We start from the raw sequence: 23,811 nt of genomic DNA on the forward strand, positions 1-23,811 counted from the left end.
TCATATTTTCTTCAAGCGTCACACGCGCATAAATGCCTAAATACTAAATATACTCCATGGCATTTGCCTTCATCATATAACTCCAGAAAAAAAAAGTGTAGAATATATCAATATATTCTGGGGAAGCTGCCTTCACATAAATCTCCAGATAAAATACACGAGTAGTGCTTTATACTCTTCCATGACAATAGCTGATTCCCTTTGACAAATAACTTCAGTTTATTGCACAAAAACACTTGCCTCAATAGATGTCTGTTACTCATAAAATATATGAAATTTCTTGTTTTGGAGATAGCAATCAAATTTAGTTCCTTTATAGTAATTTTGTAAATATATTTCAATTTACTACTGTAGGTATTTTCAAAAAATACAAAAATAAAAAAATAAAAAATAAAAAATAAAAAAATCATCTTTCCAATAAATCCAATATGAGTATATGACTAATCCAGTAGTACAGTTTGCTAATTAGGTTTATGAGGGTGATAACAAATCATACTAAATGCATTAAGGATTGAACTTCTGCTAGTAAAAAAACATAAGGGTCGTCTATATAGCTCTGTTTTATATTAACCGACATTTGTGTCCTTGTCATAAGAAGAGGGACAATTGGGAATTTTTTAGCCTACACCCCTTTCTATAAGTTCTAGATCTTGTACAAAACAATAAGAGGTTTAGGGGTTATTTGTTTTTTTGGGTTAAGTTATAAGAGGGTCTTATAAGACCATGTGTTATAAGAGGGTCTTATAAGATGGTCTTATAAAGTGGTTTGTTTTTAATTTTAAGTTCCTCTTATAAGCACTTATAAAAATAGAAAAAACAAATACATGACATCTTATAGATGGTTATTTGACAAATATAACCCTACTTTACATCACATTTAACTTGAATATATTAATTTGAAATAAACGTATAGTTTGATTTTCGGTTTCAAATCAATTTTGATAATTAGAATATCAATTTTATGAAAACTATCTTAATTGGCGGTGGTAGTGGTAGTAGTCTTAATAAATAGCGGTAGTGGTGGTAGTGGAGGTGATGATATTGGTTTTAATAGCATGGTGATGGTGGTGGTAGTAGAAGTGGTGGATGTCTTAATAGCACGCGGATGGTGGTGGTGGTGATACTTTTAATAATAAGCGGTGGTGGTGGTAGTGGATGTGATGATATTGGTCTTAATAAGACGGTGGTGTGTGGTGGTGGTCATCGTTTTAATAGCAAGATGGTGGTGGTGGTGATAGTCTTAATAGTTCGATGGTAGTGGTGGTGGAGGTAATTATGGTGGTGGTAGTGGTGGTGGTGGCGTGGGTGGTGGTGGTGGTGGTAGTCGGTGGTGGTTAGGGTAATGGAGTTATTTGGAAAATAAGATAATGAAAATGGAAGAAAGAGATAAATGAAATTTGAGGCTAGGGGTATATGGGCCGGGAGTGTTTGAGTCATTTTTCAGTTATAAGACTTATAGAATTGAAGTAGATCTAATTTTGGTACTTTATAGAATTGGGAGTCTTATAAAGACATTTCTAGTAAAATCCTCTTTATAAAAAAAAAACAAAAAAAAAAAAAATGTCAAAATCACTGGGCCACATCTTATAAGAGGTTATAAGACCTCAAGGTCTTATAAGAGGCAAAAACAAATGGCCCCTTAGTAAGTAATTTGGGGAGTGTATAAATCACCACCCTAACATAATATTAATTATTGTGTAATTTTTTTGTTTTCAACCTATAATGGTTTTCTTTTTTTTGGTAACTAACCTATAATGGTTTTCGAGATGGTAAAACTTAAAATTCACATGGTTTTGTTGTGAAATCTCTCTTTGTGGAAACAACTCATTATATATGTTATGAGAAGACAATTCAATACGGATGATCATACATATATGATATGTGATTTATCAAGTTTTTCAGATTCTCTAATTGTCTAGTATGATCCCTATAAAACTATAACTACTTGGCCAATTTATAACAAAATCATACAAAGAAAAAAGCAAGTAGAGAAAGAGAGATAAAACCAACAGGAGAAAATTGAAAATAGACTATTGTCCAAAAAGGAGAAGTAACTGAAGACAGAAAATACGGTCATCAGAAATAAAGGTCCTGAGAAATAAATTTGATAGGGTTGTTTTTGTCTATCTGAGAATCATATTTTATACTCAGGCTCTTATCTGAGAATCATATTTTACAATTATCATTTTTACGTCTCTCCACTATAAATTGTCGATATCTTCTAAGCTTGTCGAGATTTTATCGGCAACATATCAAGAATAGGCTTAAACCTTAAAACCCCCAAAATAAAGAAAACGAGTCTGAAGCTGAAGCATGTCGTCGTCTGGTGCAGCACGAACAATACTGTCAAGATTATCATCGTCAGCTCGTTCTCCATCACTCTCTCTCAAATTCATCCATTCCAAAAATGCCCCTAATTCATCTTCACCTCTCAAATCCACCATTTCTGCAAATTCAAGGTTACATCTCACCTTTCACTATTTTTTTTTTATACCTTCAGTGTTGTGATTGTGTTTTTTTTGTAGATTACCATCAGGGTCGTTGAGGAGGAGTTTGGTGACGATGATGCCGTTGCACAGCGCAATTGCATTGGCTCGATTGAATTCCATCCTTTCCAGTGAGTCTCAGAGCTGGGGAATGATTCCTCAAGGTATATATATTATTGCTCTCCATTTCTCTTTTCATTTTGAGACTGTTTCTTATTCACAACTACAACTCTCTTTGCCTAACAATTCTCATTGCCTATGTTTGTCTCATGGAATCCAGAATCCTGTAAAGTGAAAAACCCTGTTATAATCACAACCAGTTACAGTTAATACAAGAATGAAACTCTTCAATTCGCCAACATTTTAGGAGAGTGTAAGGATGATTGCCTTTGTTGGAGCTATTTTAAGGATAGCAACATCATTTGTTTTTTAATCGCCATCGTGCCCCCTCTCTTCTAAAAACCCTCTTCCTTCCTCTATCAAACATGGCGATTTTATCACTTTCCAGGAATTTCATTTCAGTGATCCAAAGCCCATGTAGAAGCATCAGGTAGGCTCGATTGGGTCTGCTCTGTGAGGTTTCGATATTTTTGTTCTAGTCTCATGGAGTCCAGGGACCAGGATAAGAATATAATTTGACAGATGGTCAAACAAGAATGTGTAACAGACTTTCAAAAGTTTCCTTTAAACTTTCAAATGTATTGAAAAGAAATTATTTATTGGCACCTGTGTTCCTTGACGATTCTTGTATAGGATGCCTTGTTGGACAGTTGGACACTGACACAGTGACACTTGTACCAGTGTCGATGTTACTTAGGTCATAACTTTTTTCTACTTAGGTTATAATAATTAATGCACAAGTCTCTCGGATAGCTGTATTAAGATATGTTTTACCTTTTTTTGTTTGTTTGTTTGTTTGTTTGTTTTAATAAGCAACCATTCTGCTAATGATGACAAGTTAGCATCATATGAGGAGAGGTTAATCAGGTGTCTACGTGATGTTCCAATTTGGTTGGCACCGCTACCATTTATGATTTGTCTTCCCACGATATACAAAGTGCAGTCCCTTTAGCAACGCACTAAGGGAAGCACAAGCACACAAGGCTTTGTATTTGATAGACCTCAAAACCATAATAGGGCTAAACAGATTGAAAACTCTGTTGAACCAAGGCAATATTTTTTTTCCTGGGGTTACTGAAAAGCAATAGTTTAGCATATATCACTTCCAGTTTCCAAAAAATTAGAGTCTAAATGTATAATGTTATAGCCACTAGGGCAAAATACAGTATGTCATTTTTATTTCTAGTTGGTGTCTCATATGATATCATCTTTAGTTATTTTCCTGTGCAACTAATGTTTTTTTTTGTGTTCTTTTTCTAATCTAAGCAATTGAGCGTATGGTTAATCCTTGCGTTTTCATGTTGCAGGGATCTCAATGCCTTTATGACAGGTTGCAATTCGTGAGCTTGCAGAACTTTCTGTTGGGACAATGATTTTGGACGCATGTTGCCCGTTCTTTTTTAGTTTTTGAAAACTTAAAGAATTCAAATAGTGTAAGGACCGTTTTCCTCTTTCCATGTTTATCAACTGTCTTTGAGGGGTGTATTTCATTTCTTAAAACTCCGTGCTTGACTGCTTGAGTAATAGTTGTTCTCAGAATATTGTTTGTGGGCGTCATTGAACCTATTGTTAGTTCAATGGCGAAGCTTGGTTTGAGCATGATATCGTTGTACCCATGGAGTTAAAGTGATCACCTAAGTGTTGCAGACATGCGCTTGAAAAAAAATAAAGTGTTGCAGACATGCGCTTGTTTCGTTGAACTTATTGCGTCATAACCAGAGTGAGTTATACAGACTCCTGTATACTGGCTAGTTTTTGTCTAGACTATAGTTTCCATAGTGTGTGTATGCCTGTAGCCATATGGAATTTGGTAGTCGCTGTGTAAACAATATCGTCAGCATTCACACAGCATACTGCGCACAGATCATGTGTATTTAGTAGTTCAAAGTATCTAATTAATGTAGCACAATCATCTTATGATCTTATTGGCAAGTACAAATGTTTTCTTGGTGAATGGGGGCGGGGCGGGGGCATATGCCACCCATCTTCCTTGTAACTTGTGTTGGTAATAGATATGGATTGCCTTGTGGTCTACGAAAACCATTAGATAAGAACATGTCAAGTGTCTGTAACTCTCTATCCTCACCAGTTCTTACTTCCTATTGTGTGAGAGTAAAACGGCTCTAGAACTTACTTCTGAGCAACAAATAAAATCAACAAAGACCAAAAAGAAAACTAATTCTAGAAAGAAACCAGTAAACCGGGCCTCTTCCTGTTTTCTCGTTGCGCATGTACAGGCACATACAACTCATCTATACTCAACATCTACGGAGTACTCTGTGCTGTATGGTATACTTGGTTTGCCTGAATTGTTGTGGACTTATGCTGCAAGTTTTTTCTGAAAGCAAATCCTATCCTTGCAAATAAGAACTCTTTAGAACCAGCAGTTGTCATATTGTTGCCATGACTTTCTTCAATTTTTGAGGAGCACAATAGAATAACCAAAGGTGTCAATCGAAGGACGAAGCAGTGCCGGTTAGCCCCACAAGCTCCCTCAGTGTTTCTACTTTCTCCATTTCATTTTTTTGTTCTTCTCTCTCTTTCTCTTCTAGGTTCAATAGGAAGAAGCCTCATTTTCTTTGGCCGATGAATTTAAATGGAGGAATCGCCTGCAAATGGGAAAATACGTGGGTAGCTCACAGTTTTTAAGTCTCAACCGTTTAAGGTTAATACAACCAGAAAGGATGATATCGAAAGCACTTTGATCAGCAGGTAGCTTCTGCAAGCCAAGGGTGTCTAAAGAGTTGAAAGCCTTCGAGAAATCAGGAGAAGGCTTCAGCACGCATGATCGCAAGGACAAATGCTGTAACTGAGATGCTTGGCCTGGAGAAAGTAGATGGCAACTTGGCAAGGAAAATTATAGAGCTCGGAGGGAATGCATGGAAAGTCCAACTCAAGTGTTTCAGTCTGCGCTCGAACTGCAAAACGGATCCACCTATCCGTACGACAAGCAGACTCGTCCCTTGAGCAATAACAGAACTTGAAAGAGTACATTCTTGGACTTGTGCAGAGCTCCAAAACCTGATCAACTGCTCTTACAAATTTAAACTTATTATCCAATAACCTATCTCTAATTTCAGCCATGTCAAACAAGTCATACTTCATTCCAAATAAGTTAAACAGATCAATGTGGAGGTTGGATGTGAATAGAGAAAGATAACACCCTTTCCTTGACAGCATCTTTGGAAGTCCGAAAAGAGAGAATAGAAGACAGAATGTCATCTGGCAATGCACTATCTCATCACCTGATTCCTTCGTATTGTGTGCCTTCACACAATTTCCTTTGATTGAGTCCCAGCACTTGTTTCCATTAATCCTAGTGAAGCACCACTTCGTTGCAGAGTGGAGGGCAGGGAAACAAATTAGAAGCTGAAACTAAGTAGCATTCCTCGTTAATTCTGAGCCTAACACCTAGAGAGTCCTGGTCACTTGAACCAGCGTTTAAAGTTCGGCAAGTCCTAAATTAGTCATAACACCTAATGATTTTCATGCAAACCTGAAGGAAACGAAAAACTTCAGAGTTCATTGCAACTGCTGGGAGTATTTGGGTATGAAAGAAAGTTTTCTAGTAACATGAATGCCGTTCACAATAAGTCAATAACAAGCCACAAGGTCATCCTCGCCAAATAACACATAAGTGACCATCAAGAACACATAAGTGACCATCAAGAACCACTCTGTGTTATCCCTTAATCTATCACGTTGTTACCAGCGTGAGTTATGCAGCTCTCCCGAAGAATTGGCCTTAGTGCCTTACAACATTTACTGCCCATGATACAACTCTTTGGTAAGGAATTTGGTAGCCGAACCCACCCAGCAAGAAACTGTATTCTTAGCAAATTTGCGGAGACCACTCCCTGTTTATATGGGAAAACTTACTGAAAACTACAGGACCCGAAAAGAAACATAACCTTACTAAATGCATTAGGGAAATTTCAGGCCTTGAACACGAAATCCAATCCAATAAAATCTAATCTATTATACTGATAAAGCCATTCGTCTGTTAATTCCCTTTTCATATTTTCTACAAAGACTGTACATCAATCTTGTTCACTAGACAAGAAAATATAAATCAGAAATAAGTTAAAATATTTAGAAAAAAAAAAGATAGCTAAAAGAAAATCTAAGAGGAAAAAAGAAAGTGAAACAAGAAAAAGAATAGACAGCAGTGATAATTACATGCTTCCAGTCCTACCAGGCGCAGAGTTCTTCGGCTTCAGCTTGGCCATGTCGACAAGGTCTCCAAACAGCTTGTCCTCTGGCTTTGACGGCTTATTAAGTGACACATATGAAGTTGTAGGGTAGGAAGAGTTCCTTGAAGCACTGTTATCTTGCATCGAAAGACCAGTCATCCTCTGCTCGAGGAACTGAGCTTCAGGCCTTTGACCATACCCATAACCGTACCCACCCATTTGGCTGCCCTGCATAAGATGAGGCTGCATTGAAGTTGGCTGAGCAAACATCATCTGGCCTCCCTGTATTTGTTGAGGATGCATTCCTACCATCTGGTTACTCTGCACTGGCTGTTGATATTGCAAGGCAGCCAGCTGCCCACTTGTGATTGGCTGAATGTACATGCCCACCACTTGGTCATTATTTCCCAATTGTTGGGGATGTGTGCCACTCTGGACTGGTTGGGAGTGTGTAAGAACTACCTGTGTGACCTGCATTGGTTGAGGATTCATGCCCACCTGCTGATTATTGTCCTGAATCTCCCATGGTGGTGGCGGCAGGGCACCATTGCTGCTTGGAGAGCCTGTTCCTGTTGATTACCCCAAAATGTACAGTGATATTGCCTTAAGGTGGGCGGTCTCGTGCAGTTACATATTGAAACAAATAGATGAGATTTAGAGCACCAGAGAGGCTTACCATACATAGATTGCTGGTGGTTCAAGCCCTGAGCTGCCTGTCCATTCCATGCAGGATTGACATGGTTTGCATGGCTAAATGGTGATTGCTCGTGGTCACCAGTCCCCATTCTAGGTGTATTTCCATTTGAATAAAGCACTAATTGTGTGGACTGCAGTGGATGTTGATGCTGAAACTCAGATGTTGGAGAATATGTTTGTCCACCTAAATTGACTGATTGAGAATTGAAAGAATTTGTGGAATTGTTATTCTGATAAAACATGTCTGACAGGACAAGAGCATTATTCTGAGACATGGGACTGGGTGGCTGTGGATCACCCACAGGAACAAGAGCTAGCGAATTCTCAGCTGTTGGAGAATTATAATCATCGCCACTAAGAAGGTCTATTTTAGGGTCAACCCTACTTGATGTGGTTGCCTGACCAGTTGTTGAAGGGGCAATAGGAACTAGTAAATCAATAGGTTGACTTGCTGCGCTCAAACTGGCCCTGCATATAAAATTGAAATTACATTTTATAAAAAGGAAATTGAGAATAAAGGTGGGTATCAAGAATCGCAACAGGTGGAACCACTATATACTAGATTGAAATGTTTCAGAGATGATTTAAAGTCAGATCCACATGAGAGGAAATCAGAGGTCGGGGAGGGGCATTACAACTTGGTCCCAACAAAGAGTTAGTCCACGTAGTAAATGAAATCCAAGAGAATAAAATAAGTACTTGGGAAAGCTGAACTAATCATCCAAAAACATGGGGAGAAAAACACCCTTACAAGGTTTATATGTAACACCGGCTCCCAAGAGCTTCATAAACTAGAACTTGGTATCCAGAGCCAATAGGCCAAACTCCGAAAGAAGCATACATCAAGGACTTTTTATCTTTTTTCATGTATCTATTTGTTTTGTTGTTGTTGATAAGTAAGCATGCACGAAGATAATCTAGAAATAAACTTACAATCACAACCTATGGCTCAACAGTTGATCAAATTATGCATGATACATATGGAGTAAAAGCAATATTGAGGGAGATACTTAGCATGGAAGATAATCTATACCTGCCATTTTGTTGAATACCGTTTTCTCTAGCTGTGCTAACAGTGTCGCCGAAATCAACTAGTGCCTGAGTTTTAGGTTTCTCCAGAGGGACCAAAGTCCCTGAAGAAATGGCTTGCTTGGCCAGTACATGCTGCAAGTCATCATTCAATGCTAACCCTTGGCAAAGAAGAGATTCATCCCTGAAAAAGTAAAGAGAAAAATGTAAAGAATTTAGTCAGATGGGACAAAACGTATGGTATCTCTCAAATCGCACGACACAACTATCATGCCATATTTTAAAGGATGAAATGGGAAAAGGAATGCTGAAAACACTCACACTTTTTGTTTTCAAGAGTAAAATGTATTAATATTGAGAACAAGTAAATATCCAATTTAGATAGCCTGCCCCGAGCTAACTAATTTGGACCCCTACATACAATATATAAATAAAAAGAAAAAGAAAAAACCTTTTGGGTGATGATAGCAGAGGTCTTGGGTTCAAACCTCACCAGCATCAATGACTTACTGATCTCATTTAAAACAGGCTTACCAAAAAGAAAAAAGAAAAGAAATAATACAACAATCTAGCTATATACAACCACCCCCACTACCAGAGACAGCCTCTACCATCACCACCACTCTGCAGACACCCCAAAATGCAAGCACTCACAAAATGAAGTTCATCACTTTAAGAATTATCTTTACACTACAACAGTCGGTTGAATTGCTCTAAGTGTAAATTAAACATTCATACAAGTTTTTGTCATTTTACTAATCTTTTGTAGAACCCAGTCCGCATATTTGGTATTTGAACGAGTCACTCAAACACTAATATGTACCACTTTGCATCCCCTCCCCGTATTTCAGAAATATTTTCTATTCATCATAAACATTTGAAACCCAAAACTGCAGTTTCCTTTTCTATTCATTTCATCAATTTTGATAGTGGTTAAAGACTTCAAGTAGGGAATGAAGGCCTTACGTTGTTTTGTTAACAAGATGTACCACTCTCTGCTTGTACATGCGACACTGCTCAACCAGATCCACAATTACCTCCTGCTTTAGCCCCTGTGTATCCAAGACTGAAATTACTCAGCTCAATAATACTTTTATTCGGAAGACAAGCTTCATTGGCAGCTTCATTAAATATTTCACAACAAAGTACTAAACAATTCTTTCTTTAAAAATAAAATCAGGAGTATTAAAAATATGTTAGCTCTGCACAAAATGTTCAAACCTATTGTCTAAATATAACTTGGAAGTGAATCGACAAATGTCCTCGACTCAACCCTAGTATAAAGATTTTCGACAAATAGTCATACGATTGTTTAGATAAGATTGTACCTTTTTTTAAAGCCAGGAACCTGTTCAACCCATTAACAACTTGCCAATTAACATCTTTACCGCCCCCCCCCCCCAACAAAAAAGAAAAAGAAAAAGGGGGCTAACCCACCTCTTTGTTCCCAGGAGCTAAAGCATTTAGCATTTCTGCAAGAACATCCATAATACCACAAGCATTCTGAATTTCTGTCAGGCTGAAACGAACATATTGTTAAAATTACGGAATATGGGCACACTTAATTGGATAAAAGCCTAATACAAAGAAACAGTAATTAAATGCATATAAAAGTGACGTGTGATCAGATGAAGTTTTAAGAAACCAGGTCTATATTCTTCATCACGTAGTTTAGACAATTTTTCTCATTTCCAATTGTACAAAAGCACGCAAATTAAATCTCCAAAACTCATATTGATAAAACAATGTAGATCTTAGCAACCACAATAGACACTGATGATTATTCAAATGGATTTCACAAGGGCAGCAAAAACCATGACTAAGATCATTTTTAGATTTAAGCTACTTTGTGAAAATAATTATGATATACAGTTTTTTGTAAGGATACTATCTCACCAAAATGCTAAAAAGATAACAAACGATCTCACACCATTGAATCTGATAATTTAGAGGTTTCCTTTGTTCATGTTATAGAAAATAGAGCCTCCTTTTTCTCATTCTTTATTTCATCGTTCTAGTCCGGTTTAGCCTCCCAAGAAAGCCAATGAAATCACTTGAAAGATTCAGATAACACAATCAATAAAATTCTATGACAGAAATGTCATTACTCTTCAACCCCCATCCCAGAACACCACCTCAAAAGAGGGAACTATGCACTTCCAAATAAACCTAACTAGATTCATGCTAAAATAAAGTGTCCGTTCGGAGTCTGAAGGGTAGCTAGGTTACAATAAGCTTTCAACATTTTGGCAAGGCATCTGAGAATTGGTCCAATCTATGCTAGATAAGGAGAGGGGAACATTGACTCTGATTTGATAAATCCAGTATAAGCTACAGTCATCCAAGTTTGTGACTTATCTATCCAAAGAATACAAAAACATATAAGATCTTGGGCATAGCAGTCTCGCAGAAATATAAATGAGCTGTATAGACCATAAAATTGTAACTTTCCACTTTTTGCGTTGAGACAATCCAAAAGTTGCTTAAGCTATACCTCAAAGATGGATAATCAGATTCATCCGAAGATGCAATTGGCACTTGTGGATGATCAGAGGTACGCAGATTTTGTGGATAGGATGTCAGTGGCTGTGTTTGTGGAGGAGTAAATACAGGTGCAGATCTCTCAGGCCTCTGAGGAAATACTGCTCCAGCACGCTGACAACAACAAGTATTCTCTTAGACAATGTTTAAAAGGAAAAAAACAGAATATTCACTGTCAAATAGCAGCTTCTTATTACTATCTGATGTGATTTATACAGCGGAACAATAGATCAATCACCTCAATAACTATGGTTTCAACCCAAATAAACACTCAAAAAAATAATAATAATAAATAAAAATTTTAATACACATTCTCTCCAAACCATAACCTAAAAACCCTCGAATACGGAGGCCACTATTCTATTTATAATAACCTTGCCTCCTTAACCCTAAAATATTCTAGTTGGCCTTTATTCATTGGGCCGACATCACTCATTAAAAAGAAAAAGAAAAAGGGAAATAAAGAAAAATGCCCACTAGATACGCCTATTACATCACTATCACAGTATCACTTGAATGAGGCAAGCTAGAAAAGGAATTTCAATCTCAACATTTACCTACTTTTCTTTTAATTAGGAGCATGGGCATTCAGCACAGAGAACTTATGTTCTCACACTCTGTTAAACTTCTTCGCTAAAAGGAAAAAAATATTTAAGCATTAGATCCCAAACCTACCAACAACTCTTGGTATGCAGCATAGTATTGTGGATATCTTGCCCTTGGTCCTCCAAACGCTTCTTGCCAAGTATCTATTAGAGTTAATATCTTCTCCTTAACATGGAAATCAGGCTGCAAGAACGTAGAAAGTGAGATATGACAGCAACTAATTTTCCAAGGAAAAAAGTATGATGAGAGGGGTACGTTGGCAAAAAGAAAAATCCAAACACGAGTCCAGAAGAAAAGAAAAACACAAACTATTCTAACCTTTTTCTTCAATATTTTCACCATCTCATGAAGAATATCTCTCTCAGCAACATGCATATGCACAATATCTCCGCAGTTTTTTATTACTGTCTCTAATAGCTGAAATTCGCAACCAGAAAACAGGTACAATTACATTAGCTATAGATGACAATGTACAAAAAATCAGACAATGTACAGAAAATCAGACAATGACATGAGGACTCATACAAGGAAAAAATGAAAAAAAAAATAATAATGAGCATAGTGTTTATTGTTATACACTAGTGTATCGAAAGTTTTATGTATCGCACGATACAGGGAGTGTATCGTGCGATACGATACGATACACAATACATTCCGTATCAAGCAATACGCTTTCAAACACATGAAATATTAAAAAAATTAACGGGTTTTTAAGATTTATTTAGTTTTTTCTTCTCCTTTTTAAGCCTTAGAAAGCCATCTAAGGTTTTAGGATATGATAAACAACAATTGTAATGCAAAAGCAACAACTAGCTTACTCATCTAACAGCTAGCCTATCTCTTTACGTCTAATACTAATTTGGGCCTAGTGGTTGAAAATGGTGACATTTTGTACCATACACTAGCAGTATTGTGTGTGATAAGACTATTTTTGTACAAAACTTACATACACATAAAACTATAACCATGAGTCTTCACTCTTCAATCCTTAATACCCTTTCCTGCAAAGTATAAATTTATTGCATATATATATACTCAAATAACTCATATATACATATTTTTATAATTAATTTTAAGAATACCGTATCTTATGATACATGATACGATATGCAAAAAATGGAAAACAATATATGATACAATATACGATTTGACAAAAAAATGTGAGAAGCTGCCAGGCTTAAAGTAAAACTTTCCAATATCCATATAAAATTAGCTTCACTTTTTCTTCAGATAAGTTATGGGACTAAGGCAAACCCTGCCTGTATCATTCGATCATAGAAATTTTACTTACCATCCCTAAGAATATAGTCATTAGGAGCTTCAACATAATTAGCTTCTTTAAACTTAAGAGAATCAATTTTCTAAACCTTGACAAGATGTTTGCAAATATACAATTATTGCATCATTAAAAGAAAAATACCCAGAGAAATAAAAAAATAGATATTTATACTAACACTTCCCTAAGTCCTCCTAGTTAAATTATTCTCTAATTAATATCTAAACTAAATATTTATACAAAAAATTAGCGTTAGTAATCATAAAAAAAACGTACCCAGGATCGTTATTAAGAATATCACAGATCTCAAGGTTCATAGCCCAATCAGGACCGATCAACATATCACTTGTCGCTCTTTCCACCAACGCATTCACCATATCGCCCGTCGTTAAGAAAAAAGTTTTGATAAAGAATAAAAAATATGAATGATCAACTAAACTTGTCTATTATCTCTTTCGGTCATCATAGGTTTTTGTTCAAACAGACAAACTATAAAATCTCTTTCCTTCCTTTTTCTTCGTTACACCCGTAGGTAAACTACACGACCAACAAAATCATTCCACGTGGAATTCATTTCATGCAAATAATATGGTCCTTAGAGTATGGTATAATAAAAAGGATGTGTTGGAAGTCAAGACATCGTCTTTATACTTTTAGCGCCTACTTGTGGACCATCCCATCCCTCCTAAAAAATATAAATGCTTGTTATTATGTTCAAATTTGTTTGGTATGTACTGTAAACATCAGGATTTATTATTTATTTTTGTGCCGTCATGCGATTATTTTAATTACTTCAATCATCTCGCGGCAAGTAGTATATATCGAATTTTGAAGCTTAACCATAAATCATGCCTCCCAAAAATGGCTGATTTTCATTAGGAAGGCTTTTGACCTTTTTTTTTTTTTTCATACATCCATAATTAAATATTATATAGTTTGTCGATAAATTTTAGAATCGCTTAGCTGACCTTAGACATTTTATTAATAAGGTTTTGTTTGCATCTTGGTATTGTATTAGGCTATAATAGAGTAGTTAACAAAATTTGCTATTGTACAAACATCAACACACATTTTAAATGTCTATTTTTATCCTATAAGATTAATAGGACATTACACCAAAAGTTTATAATTTAGCTCTAATCTAGTTTTAGTGAAGAAAGCGAAGTATTTTGGTAGGTAGTAATAGCTACTCTTCATGAGAAAAAAGATATATGCCTACGTATCCACCACTTTAGGATGAGACAGGAATCAAACCAATGTAGTTTCAGAGTCGGCTTTTATAGGTGTTGTGAGCAAGTAGTTGGTAGGACCAGTGTAGTCAAGGCACAAAGAGGCATCGCCGCTTAAAAGGCGCCTAAAGCGAAAAGACGATTTTAGTGTCTCGCCTTGACCAAGGCACGGGAGGTAACATAAGGCGTGTGTTTTTTGTGCCTTTTTACGCCTTTTGTTGAGGCGTGAGGCGCACAAGGCGTGCGCCTTATCAACTTTTATAGTTTTTTCATTTTTATTTTACAATTTTTTATATATGTGACACATTTACACTCGATTCAATTTTTGTTGAGGCGCGAGGCGCACAAGGACACGTGTGGTGATATAGACATGTGTGCTACTAGGATGAGCGACACGTCCTCACAAGATGCACGTGCGGTGATTCCAGGTATTATCTTGTTTGAGCTGGTATAGAAAAAATGTAGTTAAGGAAGTGATGATGGCAATGATTTGAGTGTTGCAGTGGGTAAATGCCTTATGCTACTAATAACAATGATGATGGTGGCAGGTGATGATGTCACCAAGGATCAAAATATCGAATTCGGTGAATATATCGGTGTACCCAAAAACTGATATATATTGGATATATCAAAAATATCGAATATATCTAGCTTTTTTGTGACCAGTCAAAATTTTGTTTTGTATGTCGATATATCGAAAATATCGTCGATTATATAAAAAATATCGTCTATTATATCAGAAATATCCACAATATATCGATCAAAGTCAATAATATTTGGTCAAAGTAAACAATATCGGTCAAAGTCAACAATTTATATCGTATATATCGGTCGATATATCTCGTTATATCGGAAATTCTAATATATATCGGAAAAAAGATTTCAATATTCGGTGGATATATATCGATGTCGGTGTACAAAAAAAATGATATATATCGGCGATATATCAGATATATCGGCGATATTTTGTTCCTTAGATGTCACGAGATGAAGTCGAGTGATAAGTCGTTGATGCTGAACTGATCTTGATGAGTGGGTGAATGCTCGTATGTTTGGAGTCGAGTTGAGTTGGCGGAGTCGTTTTATGCGGATTGTGTGCGTGTCACGTGCTTGAGAGACATGATGTCCTTTACACACATCTAGAGAGTTTGTTTTACCCGATTAAAGTTCGATAAATGTAATATAAAAATCACATCTATACATGCTGCCATTTGTAGAAGCACGATCCCCATATGCATGCGCATACTCTAGAGAACCGGCCCTATAAACTTTATGTAATACTAGCATTATGCACGCAAGGAAAGGTTTTTAACAAAGCAGATGATGTGAAATAACAAACTTTGCATTGATACTTTAAAACTTGGGTTGTACTACCAATTTAGCTATACCATGAGTGTTATAATTATGTTTACTTGGAATTTAAAAAAACTTAAAACCGACTGTAAAATCACTTGAAAAATACTCTTCAAAAACTTCTTGAATACTATTACAATAGTTTTTTAATCTCTATGTCAGGCCGTTATCCCTTACTACAAATGCCTTCATGAGCTTTTGGTTGTCACATATTACCACTGTGTTGGTTGTCTGCAATTTTTTTGCTAATTGTCCTCCCTTAAACTCTGCTTACATAGCATTATGGCACTTGAACCTGCTATAAACTACACCTATAAGTCGTCCATCATGTCTTTTACATAAGGTTGCTGACTTGCCGCTACTCCGTTAAGCCCCATCAAAATATATTAATGGAGACCAATTACTATATAGTGATTGCTCATTAATGCCAAATTCAATAGAATACTCACTTGAGACAAAATGCAGTAGTAGATGATGGAGGATGATCCGTAATAGGCTTGTAAGCTTTGGTGACTTATTCTCAAATTTGATTTGATTTATGCATTTCCAAATTCTAGACAGTAAACATAAGCTATAATTTTTTGCATTGAGTCTTTCTAATTCTCTATCACAAAATGTTCACATTTCTCTTGAATTTCATTCGGAGCAAAAGATCTCCAATTGACAAACCCCCCATGTAGAACTTTCGTAAGAACAACTAAGTGCCTGCATCTATGTTGAGCTCCCATATTTTTCCTAATGGTTATTCTCTATAGGTCCTCTAAGCTAAAAGCACAGAGAAACTCACTACTTTTTTTTTTTCAGCTTGTTCGACGCTGCTAGAGCATAGGCATATACGGCCTTCTGATTGTTATGAAGAAGAAGATTATCAGTATTTACATTGCAAGCTGAGGATATTAAATTTTGTTGCTTTCAAAACTCATTTTTACAAAGCATATGTACAAAATTTTATACCTGCATCCATTCATCCATGGAGGTATCAGTAGTTCCAATGGCAACTCCCACTTTAAGTGTTCTATTTGTTTTCTAGGTGAGCAAACAAACGAAAATCAGTTTGTTTAATGCAATAAAGTAATTCTATATATTACTAATAATTATCATACTGAAACAGATAGAGATTCTAACAAACGTAATAAGATACAAAGAATGGGTGCATCATTAAACAAAGTATGTTATATTTACATTGCCTAAATGCCCGTCCAAATATCATTACACTCATAATCACCAAAAATCAGAGAAATAACACACATACTTATTAATAATTAATACAAATGTGAAAACACGACTGATCAGTGGAAATTGATGTTACAATAAAAAACAGTTAGTGGATGGAGCGATAAAAAAAAGAAGGGGAAGAAAAACAGTTCCCGCACAGTTCAGTTAGTAGCACTTATTGTATGTCATTAAAGGATGCATACCTCACAAACAAAGGTTCGATCATAGAGAGCATGCAATGCATATCAGAAGCAGTTGCCCCAAACTTATAACTGGCAAGTAACGAATGCAACGGGAATAAAAGGTGGAAATCAATCGAGATGCTGCAACATCTAAGGCACAAATTGTTTTATGTATAACATATTAGGGAATTAAGTTGTCTGTATATATATATTATAACTCTCCCCTCATCAATTGAGGGAGAGTTTTGAGAGTGTCCACGTGGGCAAAACTAATTACGATCAAATAGGGAGAGACTTTTTTTTTGTTCCCGAATCTAACCCCAAACTCTAAAATACATAATTCTCCGACAATATGGGTGGTTGGGCTATAGCGGTGCATGGTAGCTTGCTAGGGTTCCACCCCAAATCTCCCAACACACCGCCAAGAAGAAGCCAAAAAAATCATGCTTCTCAATCCAAGTTCCACAACCCCAAAACTTTTGCCTTTTAATTCTTTGATTGCTGGCTACTCGAGGTTGCATGGAGCAAAAGAAATTGATATTGAGAAATCAAACCATACTGATTAGTTACCCATACTGATTTATCTCTCGGCCTTTTATTCCTTGAACTTTGGCTGATGTGAGGTAAGAAGGGTACTACTTTAGTCATGCATCAAGAATTTGCTACATGGACTTCTAATTTGCTCATTTCCTACTATTTTACTGGTTGCAGGAAAAGTGGGGATCAAACCAAAGCAATCTCGATTGGCATGGATAAAGAAGCAAGTAAACCTAATACCAAGACTCCTCAAGCCCTTCTTAGTAAGTACTCATACTCTCTTCTATTATTTTTTTGTCGAAGATTGTGTTAGAATTATATTTTGAGTTTAGGAAATCTTCAAATCAGTTTTCTTGCTAACTGCTAGATATATGCTAATTTATTCTACGAGTGGTTCTTGAATTTTGAAAGCAAATGGGGAGCGAGATATTCAATAACAATGCCTTAAGACTTCGTGCTAATTAAGTCAAGTATTTGATGAGTCTATGATGAAGTTCACAGCTAATGATGAGAGAAGAAAACACAAAGAAAAACAGAAAGAGTGGAGACATAGAGATGCAAAATCAGATTCGTTGTTGAGTTGGGTCTAAGTTTTGGTAATTGAAATTGATTGTGGAGAGATGGGTGGAGAAGATGGAGAAATGGGTCGGGTTGGACCCCTTTTCAGATTTGGTTAAAATGGGATTTGTTGGATCTTTGTTGGGCCTCTTTGCCATGTGTTGTAGGAGTCTATTCTCGAAAAGAAATTGTGGGTGCCTTAGTCGTGGTGATCCTGATGCAGATTTGAGATGCTGAGTTGTGGAGAAGTAGGAGTGTCATCATGCTTCTTGCGAATCTGGAATTTGCAGCTGGGTTGGATATATGGGTCTATCACAGAAGACATTCTAACTGTTTCAAGATGCATTGCGTCTCGGTGGCGTGTTGGGATTTAGATTAGTTGTTTTCATTTGGAAAGACTATCAGAAGAGGAGCTTGCTGGATTGAAGGAGATGCTTAAAGTAATGAACTCTGATAACAGTGGTACAATCACATTGTTGAAACTTGAAAAAAGAGATGGCATCAAGAAGAGAGAGCTGAACTTAGAGATGTGAATAAGCAAAGAGAATATGAAGAGTCAGGGAAGAGGGAATATGACGACAGTGAACAACACCATGATGAACATCAAAGTTCAGGTGGTGGTACTCTTGGGATTTTATCGCCTGGGAATATTTTGAAGAATGTTAAAGAAGTTGTTACTGGAAGAGGACTTGAAGACGGTCTGTATATATATATTATAACTCTCCCCTCATCAATTGAGGGAGAGTTTTGAGAGTGTCCACGTGGGCAAAACTAATTACGATCAAATAGGGAGAGACTTTTTTTTTGTTCCCGAATCTAACCCCAAACTCTAAAATACATAATTCTCCGACAATATGGGTGGTTGGGCTATAGCGGTGCATGGTAGCGCAGGGGTCGACCCAAATCTCCCAACACACCGCCAAGAAGAAGCCAAAAAAATCATGCTTCTCAATCCAAGTTCCACAACCCCAAAACTTTTGCCTTTTAATTCTTTGATTGCTGGCTACTCGAGGTTGCATGGAGCAAAAGAAATTGATATTGAGAAATCAAACCATACTGATTAGTTACCCATACTGATTTATCTCTCGGCCTTTTATTCCTTGAACTTTGGCTGATGTGAGGTAAGAAGGGTACTACTTTAGTCATGCATCAAGAATTTGCTACATGGACTTCTAATTTGCTCATTTCCTACTATTTTACTGGTTGCAGGAAAAGTGGGGATCAAACCAAAGCAATCTCAGATTGGCATGGATAAAGAAGCAAGTAAACCTAATACCAGTACTCCTCAAGCCCTTCTTAGTAAGTACTCATACTCTCTTCTATTATTTTTTTGTCGAAGATTGTGTTAGAATTATATTTTGAGTTTAGGAAATCTTCAAATCAGTTTTCTTGCTAACTGCTAGATATATGCTAATTTATTCTACAGAGTGGTTACTGAATTTTGAGCAGCGGGGAGCAGAGATATTCAATAACAATGCCTTAAGACTTCGTGCTAATTAAGTCAGTATTTGATGAGTCTATGATGAAGTTCACAGCTAATGATGAGAGAAGAAAACACAAAGAAAACAGAAAGAGTGGAGACATAGAGATGCAAAATCAGATTCGTTGTTGAGTTGGGTCTAAGTTTTGGTAATTGAAATTGATTGTGGAGAGATGGGTGGAGAAGATGGAGAAATGGGTCGGGTTGGACCCCTTTTCAGATTTGGTTAAAATGGGATTTGTTGGATGCTGTTGGGCCTCTTTGCCATGTGTTGTAGGAGTCTATTCTGAAAAGAAATTGTGGGTGCCTTAGTCGTGGTGATGCTGATGCAGATTTGAGATGCTGAGTCGTGGAGAAGTAGGAGTGTCATCATGCTTCTTGCGAATCTGGAATTTGCAGCTGGGTTGGATATATGGGTCTATCACAGAAGACATTCTAACTGTTTCAAGATGCATTGCGTCTCGGTGGCGTGTTGGGATTTAGATTAGTTGTTTTCATTTGGAAAGACTATCAGAAGAGGAGCTTGCTGGATTGAAGGAGATGCTTAAAGTAATGAACTCTGATAACAGTGGTACAATCACATTGTTGAAACTTGAAAAAAGAGATGGCATCAAGAAGAGAGAGCTGAACTTAGAGATGTGAATAAGCAAAGAGAATATGAAGAGTCAGGGAAGAGGGAATATGACGACAGTGAACAACACCATGATGAACATCAAAGTTCAGGTGGTGGTACTCTTGGGATTTTATCGCCTGGGAATATTTTGAAGAATGTTAAAGAAGTTGTTACTGGAAGAGGACTTGAAGACGATGACGAGAGGAATCATGATTGAGAAGGTGGTGATTATGGGGATTATACTGGTAGTAAAACTGAAGAAGGAAAAGAGAAGGTGGGCGGCGAGTATGAGAACTCTACTGCTGAGAAAGCACGAGAAGCGAAAGAAAGAGCGGAACATAAAGTGGATGAATGAGGCAAAGGATATCGCGGCTCAGAAGGCTGAAGAGGCAAAGCAGAAGGTTGCTGAATATAAGGACTATGTTGCACAAAAGGCGAAAAAGGCCAAAGACACTTCTGCACAGAAAGCTGGAGAGACAACGGAGACAGTTAAGAATAAGGCCAGTGAGTACACCGACTCTGCTGCCCAAAAGGCGAAAGAAGCAAAGGACACAACTGCACAAAAGGCAGGGGATGAGTACAAAGACTACACTGCTGAGAAAGCGAAAGAAACAAAGCACATCACTGCTGAGAAAGCAAAAGACGAAAAGATACTACTACATGAACACGAAAAATGTGGGTACTAGAAACAGAGTTAATGATAAGTTTGTTGGAAATTTTGGTTGGTGCACAAATAAAAAAGCCAATAAATCCGAACCGTTGCTTAGGTTGACCGGGGTCGAAGAAAATGATAAGTTTAAGAAGAGGGAAAATCCTACTATGGGGACTAAGAGTATAGTGGATGTAGCAAAGGTGAAATATGGACTGAAATACGTCTATGTGTGGCATGCAATTATCGGTTACTGGGGTGGGATACAACCAGGTTTGGAGGAATATGAGTCATCAATGAAATTTCCAACGGTGTCAAAGGGAGTGCTGATGAATGAACCAAATTGGAAGATGGATCCACTGGCAGTGCAGGGATTGGGCTTGGTGAGTCCAAAGAAGGTTTACAAATTTTACAATCAGTTACATGAGTACTTGGCTTCAGCTGGTGTGGATGGAGTTAAGTGGATATGCAGTGTGTTTTAGAAACTCGGGTGAAAATTTAGGTGGGAGGGTTCAAACTAACTAGACAGTATCACCAAGCTCTTGATGCATCTGTTGGTAAGAATTTTCCTGATAATGGTATCATTGCTTGCAAGAGCCATAATATTGATTCAGTCTACTACTCAAAACAGATGGCAATTGTGAGGACATTAGATGACTTTTATCCACGTGATCCTGTATCACACATCCATCCAGTGGCAGAGTATCATGCTTCGACAAAAGCGGCGTCAGGTGGGAATGTTTATGTCAATGATGCACCTGGGAAGCATAACTTTGAGATACCACCTGCTAACATACACCATTTTTTTTTCTTAGTGAGAGTTATTTAACAGGTTGCTTTAAGTTTTTAACATTCCTTAAACAATGGAGAATTTTCTTTGAGGTGAATTTATATGTAGGGATGAGATAGTGGTTGGATTTGAGTTAACGTGATTTTCGAATTTGACTAGAACTCATGAGATTTTATCACTTTGGAGAGGTTTAAAAAAAACAAAAGAAAATTAGACTACTCATAAATGACACTAGATGTGGTTTCTTAAAAGGGACAAGTCTTAAGAAGAGACTCTGCTCCTAAACTAGCCATCATCGTACTTATCTCCATGTAAATCCCCGAAGTATATCTGCTACTGGCATACCAACATATACACATACTAATTAGGTCCGTTTCTATTTTTGTGTTTCAATTACTTATTTAGTCGTGCAAAACTTTGTCGCAATTGGGGCCATTGTTGGGGAGGATCTTCCCGAGTAATCTTGTCATTGGATGCAATAACCTTATAGGACACCATGCATGCTGGTTGGAGCTAGGTGCCAAGATTTGAAGTACAAGGTAAAATCTTCTTGAATCTAGATGTTATCATATGATTTTATAAACTTCTTCCTTTTCTCCTTAGATATAGCTTGGGTTTATACAAGGGGAGGCTTAGCAGTGATGTTGTCGAAAAGGTGGCTTTTCTTGGAACAAAATAACAACTCGTATGTTTATGATTTGTTTGCTTTGGGGTTTAGGCAGGAGATGAGTGTTTCCTCAATATTGGTGACAACAATGATATCAGGGAGTTTACATCTATCCATCGATCGTCAAATTCAAGTGATATAACGGTATGGAGGTAGCTCGAAAAATTATGTTATTCAACACCGTAAGCGTCATTCTCTTGTGTTTGTGTGCTGATGTACTTCTCTTTTTTTTCTACATGATCCACTTCAACTTAGGTTATCGGTGACAACAATCTTCTCATGGGGTCCTGCCACATTGCCCATGACTGCAAAGTAGGTCATAACAACATATTTGCTAACAGTACTCTTTTTGCTGGACATGTTGTCGTTGAAGTAACTTTATTGCCTGTTTTCAGATCCTACTCACGATGGTGTTAGTTTACTGAAGATATGGAACATGAACAAGTACACCGGGGTCATTGGCGTTTACAACTGCCAAGGCGCAGCATGGAGCAATGTAGAGAAGAAGAATATGTTCCATGAAACCCAAACTGAGGCCCTTACAGGTGCTGTGAGGGGCAAAGACGTTCACCTCATTTCTGAAGCTGCAACTGAACCTGATTGGAAAGGGGGGGCTGGAACGATTGGATTTTGTAATGTTAAGGTTTTGGTGTTTAATGGGACCAGGGGTTCTCTAGATTGTTACATTGCATCAGAATTTCAGTGGAGGAAATTGTCGGGTGGTTGGAGTAAAGGGAAAGAAAGGGAGTTTGGAAAAATAAGATGAGAGCTAATGTAACATGAGCAATGGGGGATCTGAGCAACTACTAATATTCTTCTCATAAAGTTTCAAATTTGGTTCTTGATTAAAAACTGATGGCGTGGAAGTATTCTTGGTTAAATCTTTGTCAATATCATAAACCCTTGAAAATTGATCACTATTGTTTTGCTCCTCTGCCATTGAATCAAGAAACGATCAAGATTTTGAAGTGTGAGTAACATCCACATAATCAATTTAGTTTGAAAGGAACTGCGTGGGAAAAAGAGGTACCAATTCAAATTTGAATTGATACAGTACCCGCTTAAAACATAAGTTATAATTTGTTGGGCCAGGCCCAACAGTAATAGTATACTTATAGGTTTCTAAACCCGATAGCTTCTACCTAATTGAAAAAAAAAAATCTAATTTAAAATAAGGTGATTTAGTTTTAGGTCGTCCCAATAATATGGGTATTTGCATTGGACCCAAAGTTTTACGTTTCTTAGCTTTAGGTAACCCTATCGTTAGTTAACTATTCATTTACCAAGTTTGACCATCTAATGTGGTGTGTATGGTGTTATGCCCTTTCAAAATGCAACAACAACCCCTCACACGTTTTGCACGTGCCCACACTATAAAACTCAAAATCCAAATTTCAAAATACCCGACGCGTGTCATAATCCATGAAACTGATAGAGTGGAGGTTGCAAAAAAGGAGAAGTCCACTGTTCCAAAATATCAAAATTTAACAGATATACAAAACTAAAAACCTACGAAAATTGAACTTCCAATCACTTAGTAAAACATAATCTATTAACCTAAAAAAAACAATTTAACTACACATATCGAAAA

At 36.9% G+C, this 23,811-nt stretch overlaps 3 protein-coding genes and 1 long non-coding RNA gene across 4 annotated transcripts; 3 read left to right on the forward strand and 1 right to left on the reverse strand.

Moving 5' to 3' along the window:
- Positions 1-2,007: 2,007 nt before the first annotated feature.
- Positions 2,008-4,306, forward strand: LOC147515732 (uncharacterized). Its single transcript, XR_015210788.1, has 3 exons — positions 2,008-2,459; positions 2,526-2,650; positions 3,914-4,306. It is a non-coding gene; the product is annotated as an uncharacterized LOC147515732 (long non-coding RNA).
- A 2,258-nt stretch (positions 4,307-6,564) lies between these two features.
- Positions 6,565-13,365, reverse strand: LOC147515733 (TOM1-like protein 9). Its single transcript, XM_086588562.1, has 9 exons — positions 13,224-13,365; positions 11,990-12,088; positions 11,741-11,854; positions 11,019-11,179; positions 9,962-10,043; positions 9,491-9,576; positions 8,529-8,708; positions 7,476-7,963; positions 6,565-7,368 (listed from the first exon to the last, which is right to left on the reverse strand). Exons 2-9 carry the CDS (start codon positions 12,044-12,046, stop codon positions 6,782-6,784), a joined length of 1,755 nt encoding a protein of 584 aa, XP_086444688.1. The 5' UTR covers positions 12,047-12,088; positions 13,224-13,365; the 3' UTR covers positions 6,565-6,781.
- Positions 13,366-18,720: 5,355 nt separating this feature from the next.
- Positions 18,721-23,072, forward strand: LOC147515734 (uncharacterized). The gene is made up of 6 exons (XM_086588564.1): positions 18,721-19,142; positions 19,231-19,320; positions 19,448-22,092; positions 22,272-22,364; positions 22,476-22,532; positions 22,616-23,072. Exon 3 carries the CDS (start codon positions 20,270-20,272, stop codon positions 20,798-20,800), a length of 531 nt encoding a protein of 176 aa, XP_086444690.1. The 5' UTR covers positions 18,721-19,142; positions 19,231-19,320; positions 19,448-20,269; the 3' UTR covers positions 20,801-22,092; positions 22,272-22,364; positions 22,476-22,532; positions 22,616-23,072.
- Positions 20,934-22,986, forward strand: LOC147515735 (putative galactinol--sucrose galactosyltransferase 6). Its single transcript, XM_086593033.1, has 5 exons — positions 20,934-21,146; positions 21,266-21,494; positions 22,276-22,364; positions 22,476-22,560; positions 22,616-22,986. Exons 1-5 carry the CDS (start codon positions 20,934-20,936, stop codon positions 22,984-22,986), a joined length of 987 nt encoding a protein of 328 aa, XP_086449159.1.
- Positions 23,073-23,811: the final 739 nt, after the last annotated feature.

This window comes from Coptis chinensis, chromosome 2 (assembly GCF_015680905.1).
Source record: "Coptis chinensis isolate HL-2020 chromosome 2, ASM1568090v1, whole genome shotgun sequence".
NCBI classification, from domain to species: Eukaryota; Viridiplantae; Streptophyta; class Magnoliopsida; order Ranunculales; family Ranunculaceae; genus Coptis; species Coptis chinensis.

What these genes read in the sequence shown, in the direction of transcription:
- LOC147515733 (XM_086588562.1), bottom strand. Translation starts at nt 12,046, where the DNA reads ATGCATGTTGCTGAGAGAGATATTCTTCATGAGATGGTGAAAATATTG. An exon ending in CTGCATACCAAGAGTTGTTG is followed by an intron (nt 11,180 to 11,740) that starts GTAGGTTTGGGA and finishes TGTTGTTGTCAG; the next exon opens with CGTGCTGGAGCAGTATTTCC. An exon ending in CCACCAGCAATCTATGTATG is followed by an intron (nt 7,369 to 7,475) that starts GTAAGCCTCTCT and finishes GGTAATCAACAG; the next exon opens with GAACAGGCTCTCCAAGCAGC.
- LOC147515734 (XM_086588564.1), top strand. Translation starts at nt 20,270, where the DNA reads ATGTTAAAGAAGTTGTTACTGGAAGAGGACTTGAAGACGATGACGAGA.
- LOC147515735 (XM_086593033.1), top strand. Translation starts at nt 20,934, where the DNA reads ATGGGGACTAAGAGTATAGTGGATGTAGCAAAGGTGAAATATGGACTG. An exon ending in CAGTGCAGGGATTGGGCTTG is followed by an intron (nt 21,147 to 21,265) that starts GTGAGTCCAAAG and finishes GTGAAAATTTAG; the next exon opens with GTGGGAGGGTTCAAACTAAC. An exon ending in CAAATTCAAGTGATATAACG is followed by an intron (nt 22,365 to 22,475) that starts GTATGGAGGTAG and finishes ACTTCAACTTAG; the next exon opens with GTTATCGGTGACAACAATCT.